We start from the raw sequence: 10,045 nt of genomic DNA, 5'->3' as shown, positions 1-10,045 counted from the left end.
CATTCAGATATCAATTTGTATCAATTAAGCTTCTTATGCATTGTATATTTGTTTGTTATTATATTATTATTATAATTTTTGTTGCTTCATTCAAAGTTTTTCAAGTTCATCCATCTTACAAATACCATTCGTATCGTGAAAGCTGTAAAAGGAATCTTAAAGAATCTTGTCTACGCGAGCTGTTGTCCGCAGAAGGAACAGTGAAGAGTTGGTAACCGCGACTAGCACTAGTGCTTCCTCTTCCAGACATAGATCGACCCACAAGTGACGCCAACAACCACGAAAACAACAATCACAGCGGCAACGAGAGCGCTGTACGGACCTGTAAAGGAGAAAGTACTTCAATCATTTCGTTGATATTCACCATAACAAATATATCACTCCGTCATATCTTTGACATAATGAGTTGAGCTAACTAGAAATTTTCTCTGCGTAATACTTTAACGAATTTTACTATTCTTCTTGTACGATATCACGTGTAAAAGAATAATTTTAAAGTCGCGGTACAAAAATGTAAATCTGAATCCTATGAGTAATCGAGCCCCAGACTTTTGGACTCCGCGCTCCGAGGCTCTATCCTTTTAACTACAAAGACTCTACGGTGACTTGGGTTACCTGTAATTTTAAGTGTGACACACGTTCTGCATACAGCCAGGGTCGGCAATATCGAAAGCGTCAAGCGAGTAAACAGAACAAGAGGAATGGTGAATTTTAAGCTTCGAAAGGGCATAATTAATGTTGTTCCGTCCTGGTAATGAAACTAAGAAATATTTATTTCTTTAATCTTTCTTACATTATTTTCATCACTGAGCTCAAAATTTGCCGTCTTACTTATTCTTGATATCACACAGTGTACAAAATGTAACATATGCATACTATATAGAGTACTAAGAATAGTTCTGAATGAGTTGTTTTCGTGAAAATCTGATTGCAATTTAAGTTATGTACCACAACGCCTCATAATTTCATTATTTTTGAAGGATAAAAAACCTAGCCCTACTTTCAACTTCGTTCATTTCCATTTGCTTCTGGTAGTCTGTTTCATCGTCATCACTTTCTGAACGCACGAATGGCCCCTGGGCCAAGATATACTCTTCGTCATTTGTTTCCTGAGAGTACAGCGACCTCTTCCTTCTCCCTTCACGGAGACAGCCCTGTGCACAGCGTGACTTCGGGTCTGTTGCGTTACATATCTTGAGCTTGCAATGCAAGTACACGTACTGATGATTACCCAAGAATTTGAACGCCGCAAGACTGAATCTCTGACTTCTTTCATCATCGGATGGAATAAACTCTAAGGTATCGTCTACGGCACACCTGCAAAAGAAGTCACGGCAGCTGGCGATTGCTCATTGAGGAAAGTCATTCAACAAAAAAACCGCTGTTTAATTATGAAAATATGTCCATCCTTAAGATATGAGCTAGTTCAAAATGTCTTTATCGAAAGTATTGCTTGAGCAATGCAGTATCGTCTTGAGTAATGGTTCGTCATCATTCAAAAGATCAAGTGTGGGAACGATTATAGCACAAATGGTAGGTACTGCCTGGGCATCTGGACTCCTAATAACTTTGTGCGAAGGAGATAAAATTTTTGGATAGAGAGACAATAGAGAAAAGGCACACCGAGTTGAAAATGGGAACTTTTAAATCAAAAATTTAAAAACTGTCTCTACATTCAAGGATAAACTTCAATCGCAAGACTTAATGCTCGTCAAGAGACACGTTTCCCTCGAATTAATTGGACGTTGCGTAACAAGCCTAAATGAAGATTATGAAGAAGCGAAGACAAGTCGAGAGAAGCGGCCCTTATTTGGTGCAGAAGAAGCAATTGACAAAAGTCAATAGAGAACAAAAAGACATAACAACGAAAAAAACATGAAAACGTTGGGTTTATCTGGCAGTGTTTTACTGGTACGAGTCGTTGTGTCTTACACTTGTAAGGAGCTTACTACTGCCATTTGATGTAAAAAAAAACAAAAAACAAAAAAAACAAAGAAAGAAAACCAAGAATTAAAACGAGTTTCTCATACCCATTATCGATGAACAAGTATTTCAATTCAGGTTTAAAAGGATTAGGATCAGGTGTGGCATAACACGTTTCTGCCAAAATCTTGAGTTTCAAGTCCTCTGTATCCAAGCTGACGTCCACGTACAGCAATTTTCCCGAAGGTACATTCACTGGAAAGTCTCCGCTTTCGTAATGGTCGATGAACCTGTTATCGGGGAAGATCTTCATTTCTAAAATAAATTCTCCAAATCCTTCCCTGGACAGAACGACATTTTTGCTTTTGATATGGAGACCAACAGAGGAAACGACTCCTGTGTTTGAGTAACAACAGCTGAAGGGTATTTCCACTTCGCGCACGCGCGTGATAATCGGCTGGTGTTCGACAGATATCTCCAACACCTTGTTCATGAAACAGACAGAATTCTTGGTGTCCCTACTCGTTGTCTGGCATTCTTTCAGTTTTGTGGGAAGAATAAAGTGAGTTTGGGTCTCTGTGGCCCCGCAGTTTACATCACTGAGACGGAGATGATCCATTTTCATGCCCGGAAGAAAGTTCTTTGGAATGCTGATGAACATCCCGTCTTTACCACAAGTGACATTTACCCCTGAAGAAAGAAGAGGTTTTCAAAATGAGAGAAACAACACAAGCATTACTTACGTGGTACGAGGCGGCCATTACCTAAATTGAACAATGGATACTTTTACTGCTATTCAATGAGCTGTTCACACTAAGCAGGATAAATTTAGAACCAGCGTTTGCATGTAGAATTTTCTGCTCGCCGAAAAACATCAAATGTTCTCAAATCCATAGCATGCTGGATATATTTGAAATACTGACAATCACCGGCGGTAGACACACTTTCTGAAAATTCTGAACAGGCGTAAAAGAAGGGTTTTGTAATCCCGACAGAAAACTCAAGCAGCAGTGACGTCAGCTTTTCCAAAACGCTTTGTTTTCGGTTCGGTTCAGCAAAAGCAGAAGGTTAATCATAAAACTAGAGTTGCTTATTTAACTTTTGATTTATCGGTTACACTGGAAGACAGCTAGAAATTTTAAAGGTAGTTTTATCATCTTCTCAATTTGTGTAGATAAAGACAGCAGGTTACCTAATACGTGTACTTTCTAAAGCGAATGAAAGTCGTAAAACCAAAATCAAAATATTCAAAAAAGGCAATCAGGAATTATAACTTTTTTCCTTGTTTTTTGTTGTATCTGATCGGCTGTGAGAGTGGCGCGCGTTTATAGACCAATCATAGAGCGAATTAAAGCTAAACCAAAGGAATCCTGGGTAACCTTATATCACTTGTGGTCAAAAGAAAATTGCTCGAGATAATACGCTATCTGGTGACGGTGTCGGTTTTATGATTGGTGGTTGAGTAGTAGGTGCTGCAAAAATAAATAAATAAAAACACTTGAATTCGCACACGAGAAAAAGTAAAGCTTCGATGTTGTGTTTAGGCAAGTTAAAAGAACAAAAATCTCACCTTCCATATTCCCACAATAACGTAATGTACACGCCGGAGGCTTTTGAAGCTCGTATACATAGAAGTCGCCGCAGTTTCGAATTTGAATGTTATTCTTCCATTGACAACATCCTCCTGTCCAGACTTGACGAGCTACTACACCTTCTTGAAAACTTGGATGTGAACCATTGAGCCAGCCTGGAGCGTGAGTACCGCAGCGTCTCATGGGAACACAACTCTCTGGAATCTGGTCACCACTGTCTCCCGTCATACGATACCACTTTGGTACAAGAATGTTATCTGGAGCTCTTCCATCGCACTTAATCCTACTTTGGTCAGAGTTAGCCATTGCACGGTCAGCTTGGTTAAGGTCTTGGTGGCCGTCATTTGAACATTCCGTGGCCTCTCCTATTTTGTAACAAAGATAATTTATCAATTTTTAATGATAAAAATACCCATTTTAATACTACCCATCAAGCAATGTTATGTAAGTGGCAAGTGCCTCTTTAAGCAAGCAAGCCCTTTACACACCGCAGTATCGAAGTGAGCACGCAGGTGGTTTTTGCAGCTTATACACGTAAAATGGACCACAGTTCTTCACATTCATCTTGTTTTTCCAAAAACAGCAGTTTTTCGACCAGTGATAACAGACCTCGCGGCTTACTATTCCTTCTGCGACAGAAGGCAGCTTTCCATTCAGCCAACCTGGCGCATGTGTACCACAGCGATTTGTTTCTGGACATTTTTTTGGCATCCTGTCACCAGCTGCACCAGTGAAGCGAAACCAGCCTGGGAGAGCGATATCTCTGTGATCACATTTGACTGAGCTTTGATCTTTGTTTCCCACAAGACGGTCGTATGTGTTGAGGAGCTTGTATTTGCCAGGATAACATGGGTCGAATACTAAGACAAACAGTCAAGAACTTGGATATTAATGTCAGTTGCTTGGAGACTAAAACCGTTTTCGTAGCATTTCTGAATCTACAATCACTGAATACCGTAACAAAGCTATCCTAACAGATGTACTTGCACAATTAGAAATGTTTGAATGTCTTAGACCAACTTAAACCAGACAAAACTTTAAATACAATAATTAGTGAGCGGAAAAAACGTTTTTGCAGGGGAAAATGCGTTTTCAAGGCTGTTTCAAACAAATCTTCCCCTTTTTCTTGTTAACTTGTATTCAATGATTATGGCTGTGTTTAGGAGAGCGACGCTCAGTTGAGGGAGGCACTTTAAATCAAGTAAGTGAGAACCATGTCCATCATCACTGCAACAAAGAAATTGAGGTTTGTGAGCAAAATGGCTCAGTATTGTTTGTTTGAGTTACCTGACTTTGGCTTTGGCGCTGTAGTCGGTGGTGGCTGGGTAATAAGCTCTGCAAAAAATTCCATAAACTATGCTGAGGCTATCTATTGCTATTAAGGTAAAAGACTCAAAGATAAGTAATCCCTCGGACTTATGACTCAAAATTGCTTTTCAAATAAAGTGAAAACCCATATTCCTCTTCAGCTTGCAATGTTTTGTTTTTCCAGTGTTGGTGACGTGATGATGCACTGGAGAACTGTTTCTTTCAAATTTCCTCTTATTCACATGCATATGTACGCATAATTAACAAAAAGAAAAGTTGGGAGTTCTCTTAGAACCTTCACTGGGAAAACAAAACTAACCAGCTAAAGAAACATTAAGAGTATTGCTATCCCTACCCCTCCTCCCCTGGGTGAGATGCTACTCCTTCGCAGGTAATTTCCCTCCACTTCTTAAGTTTGTTCAGTAACCAACATCAATTTGCAATCAAACGTAGAGAGAGGTAGTGTAAGAGAATATCATATTATCAAAGAACACAACATGAAAACGAAGCATGGCCTCCACCTCAAGTCTTTTAACTTTTAGTCCCTCAGGCTAGGTTTTACTCTACCACGTTTCTTAAGGCAAAAGTAATCATACCCGGGGTAATTATGATTGCCGCTGTACACACCAAAACACGAAGTTTTAAACACATGTATGTATGTATGCATGCATGCATGCATGCATGTATGTACCACTATTTCAGACAATTAATTAGGAGTGTTAGTAAAAAGGTGCACATGACCTTAAAACGGACAAAAAAATATCGTAAACTAGTTTTAGTCGTAAGTCAACTTCAAAATTATCCCCGCGGCGAAATCAAACCTGAATAATGCCTTTGGAAAGAAGTTAAGGTAGCGAACTCTTACCTTCTTTGTTTCCACAGTAACGTAATGAACATGTCGGTGGTTTATGCAGCTCGTACACATAGAAGTCCCCGTAGTTTCGGATTTGAATGTTATTCTTCCATTGACAACATCCTCCCGTCCCATGATAGCAGACTTGACGAGCTATTACACCTTCTTGCAAACTTGGATGTGAACCATTAAGCCAGCCTGGAGCGCGAGTTCCGCAGCGTCTCATGGGAACACAACTCTCTGGAATCTGGTCACCACTATCTCCCGTCATACGATACCACTTTGGTACAAGAATGTTATCTGGAGCTCTTCCATAGCATTTCACCCTACTTTGATCAGAGTTAGCCATTGCACGATCGGTTTGATTAAGAACTTGGTAGCCGCGATCTGAACATACTGTGGTCTCTCCTGTAATGAGAAGGAAATGGTCTCTGTTTTAATTAGAAACTTATTCTGTTTTTCATCAAAGAAGAGTTATGTTCTAACTAACAGGTGTAATCAAAGGCTCCTTAGAGCTACCTCGTGGTATGTATTAATGATTTAGTTAGGTAACGACCGGTAGATTATGAACTTTAGAAGCGTAAGAAGGAGCACAAAATAAACCATACGTGTAATAACAAACACTAGATAAAGTCTTAGGAGAATTTTGATTTAAAAATCAGATAAAGGCCTAAAAAGAAAAATAATAAACGAAGAATGATAGCCAAATTGTGCTGAGAATTCAAACCAGCTGATGAATCAAGTTTAACAGCGCGTTACAATTCTGACTAATAAGAGTCATGCAGCCGAACCAGGAGCGAAATAGCGCACAAAATAATAACTAACAGAAAAAAAGGTAAAATCCAATGAAAATCTGCTCAACCTCGAAACAAGGCAAATCATTTGAATGAAGTCAGTAACATTAAAACTGCACCAAATTACACCTACTACCGTACTGCACCGAACTACTCTGCACTACACCGTACTACACCTCACTACACCAAGCTACACCGTACTACACCGTACTACACCGCACTACACCGCACTACACCTCACTACACCTACTAAACTTGTATTATAGAACAAGCGTTGGTTTTTCCGCTTTAATAGTCTAAAACCTTGTTCTATATTCGTGACGGTGATCAGGAATATATTATCCAATTTCTCATTAAATGTTAAACCAAGCAAGGCAACCCTCACCGCAGTATCGAAGTGAGCACGCGGGGGGTATTTGCAGCTCATACACGTAAAATACTCCACAATTCTTCACATTTATCTTGTTTTTCCATCGACAGCAGTTTTTTGACCAGTGATAACAAACTTCACGGCTTACTATACCTTCTGCGGCAGAAGGATGCTTTCCATTCAGCCAACCGGGTGCACGTGTACCGCAGCGATTTGTTTCTGGACATTTGATTGGCATTCTGTCCCCAGCTGCACCAACGAAGCGAAACCAGCCTGGGAGAGCGATATCTCGCTTATCACATTTGACTGAGCTTTGATCTTTGTTTCCCACAAGACGGTCGTATGTGTTGAGGAGCTTGTATTTGCCAGGAAAACATGGATTGAATGCTTAAGATTATAAAAGAATGGTCAGTGATTATCAAGTAACGACTAATCGAAGGAAAATGATCTAGTCACCTTGAAATTTTCGGTGTTGCTATCTTTGAGATTTTCGTTCATTTTCATTCCTTGGAAGTTTCTTTTTGGTTCCGCGATTTTGACACAAAAAAGAAGCGATGGAAAGAAAGAGACGATGAAACAAACACAGGCGCAAGCATGATTTGACCGGCTAACATCAGCAATAATTTTGGAATTTCTTCGCTATTATGAAGAATGTTTTTTCGTAGACATACTAAGGCCGTTACTCATGTTAAGTTGCACAGTGAAATGTGTACAAAGCTCGCTGTGATTAGTTGTTGCCTATCATTTTGCAAAGATTGTATAATAACCTAAATTATGATTGATATCTCGCCGTTATCTGTCAGAGGACAAACGCTTCGATGACTCCACCGTTTGCAGAGGTTTGCTTTTTGATTACTTTTAACAAGTAGGTTCCCAGTTGGCATGGGTCTGTCTAGTAATCATAGATCGCAGAAGTCGGAAATGGGGTAAGAACACTGGTGAAGCATTCGTGTTGTTCTTCAGTTTTCTTCCAACATGTTAATATTATCCGTGAACCATTACAGAGCAGACGCACGGCAACTACTCGAGTCTATTTGTTACGCAGAGGCAGAACAGACATCATACCGAAACTGTTTTCTCTTTTCGCTTTATCCGATAGGGCGTCTTTTTTCATATTTAGGAAGAAAATTAATCAACCTACATAAACGATCAGCTTGGCTAATTCAAGCCTCTGTAATGTTTATAAAGAAGATAAAACGAGAAATTCGTACCTACTTTGTCTCCACAATAACGTAACGCGCATACTGGTGGTCTCTGTAACTCGTACACGTAGACGTTGCCACAGTTTCGAATGTTCACATTGTTTTTCCATTGGCAGCACCCATCCGTCCAATGATAACAGACTTGACGAACTACCACGCCTTCCTGGACACTTGGATGTTTGCCATTGAGCCAGCCTGGAGAATGAGCTCCGCAGCGTCTCATGGGTACGCAACTTTCTGGAATGTGGTCACCTTCCGCATCAGTGAAGCGAAACCAGTCGGGAAGAGCGAGATCTCGCTGATCACATTTTACTGAGCTTTGATCCTTGTTTTCTACGAGACGGTCTTTTGTGTTGAGGAGCTTGTAATTGGCAGGTTCACACGGGTTTAACTCTGGGAATCAATCAATATCAAATTGTAATCCAATATCAAAGGAACTTAAGGAAAAGCATCCTTGCATCTAATGTTGAACCCCCCTAGCGTATAAGTAAGACCAGCATTTCCAAGTGGGCCATAAAAGTATTTGCTGTCCTAGGGGACATGGTTTATCAATCACGTTGGTCTGGAAACGTGTATTATGATGTATTCTTTAACTATTATGGTATTAAAGGGGCAATTTCTTTTTAATTAAGGGACCAATGAGAGCCTATCATGGTGTAAATATTTTCAACTTCAAATGAATAGACCCTGGTATAAAGGATGCCATTTTCTTTTCACCAACATGACGAAGTTTTTTTTTTTTTATAGATCTTACTGTTACGTTTCGGTAACGTTATTTCGAATTTAAAATGAAGGGTATTTCTGTTTTATGTTTTTTTTTTTTTGTGCGTGTTTTTAGTTTCTCGTTAGTCCTATCTAAACGGAGCTCTCCCGATTCATACCTAAGTTTGCTGGATCCTCCTTAGGTTCCAGTCCTCCTTCATCTCCATGAATGGTTTTGTCAGTTGAAATTTTAACAGGATCAAACCCCGCATCTTCCAGACTAAACTCTTCGCCATTGCTCATGGAAGTTTCACCCGGCTGGTCATCCTTTTTACCGTTGTCGTATTTCTCCAGAAGATCTTTGTTTTCAGGGGGCTGGTTATTGATTACTTCAATGGGATGTTTGAAAAATCTCTTCCAAGATACTTCAGTGTCTTCTTTATCACCTATTGTAGGTTATTAAAAATCCATCAAATCTTTTTCAACGGAAACTTCAGGCGTAAGGGACGATTTTTAAAATGGATCAATCAGAGGATCAAGTTCTTCAAATATTAACCTCTTTTGGAACAGACAGACAGTAAATGGTGTTTGACTTGCTGAGGTCGAGTTGTTTCAAAGTAAAATCAGTTCTATTACGATTCACCAGTTTGAAAGTTGATAAAAATTTCAATCCAGCTATAAGATATACGTCCATACCAAAATGTGTCGGATCTTCATCTGGTTCATCTAGTCCATCTTTCACTTCATCAGTGGTTGCTATTGTTGGATCTTCAGCAGAGTCAAACTCCACATGGCCTGGACCAAACTCTTCACCATTGATCACAGACTTTCCAGCTGCCTGGTCGTCCTGTTTGCTTTTCTCTTTTTGTTCCAAAAGCTCTCCTTCGCCTCCAGCTGGTTGGCCATCGAATTCCTCAATGGAATTCTCGTTAAAATTCTCTGAAGCCCAGTCATTGTTTTCTTTATCACCTGTGTTACAACAAATTTTGAGGGCCAGCGGTCCATTCACATAGTAGGGTTCAGTCCTCTCGTGTCAGTGTGTATTTTAGTTTTCCCGCGAAAAGTTTCATGACTGTTACATAGTTATCGTTGCATGTTCGTAATGCTTCTTCTCGTGTTCCTTTAGATCCAACCGTCAGGTTTGTTTAAGCCTTCATTTCGCCGGGTTTATTTCGTTTGTTGTCATTTATTGTTGGTAGTTAGATTTAGTGTAATTTAATTTTCTTACAGGAACCACTGGTCAAGAATAAAATTTATGGTCCGGGTAGCTATCGAGAAATTACCAATGCGTTCGTTAAAAC

General features: G+C 39.7%; 1 protein-coding gene across 1 annotated transcript; it reads right to left on the bottom strand.

Moving 5' to 3' along the window:
• Window positions 1–88: 88 nt before the first annotated feature.
• On the bottom strand, window positions 89–4,976 carry LOC148742489 (pancreatic secretory granule membrane major glycoprotein GP2-like). Its single transcript, XM_088747584.1, has 7 exons — window positions 4,803–4,976; window positions 4,004–4,375; window positions 3,494–3,880; window positions 3,346–3,395; window positions 2,031–2,632; window positions 1,001–1,317; window positions 89–322 (listed from the first exon to the last, which is right to left on the bottom strand). Exons 1-7 carry the CDS (start codon window positions 4,864–4,866, stop codon window positions 228–230), a joined length of 1,887 nt encoding a protein of 628 aa, XP_088603710.1. The 5' UTR covers window positions 4,867–4,976; the 3' UTR covers window positions 89–227.
• Window positions 4,977–10,045: the final 5,069 nt, after the last annotated feature.

The sequence above is a fragment of the Stylophora pistillata genome, chromosome 1, assembly GCF_964205215.1.
Source record: "Stylophora pistillata chromosome 1, jaStyPist1.2, whole genome shotgun sequence".
NCBI lineage: Eukaryota > Metazoa > Cnidaria > Anthozoa > Scleractinia > Pocilloporidae > Stylophora > Stylophora pistillata.
This window is presented reverse-complemented; position numbering and strand designations above follow the sequence as displayed.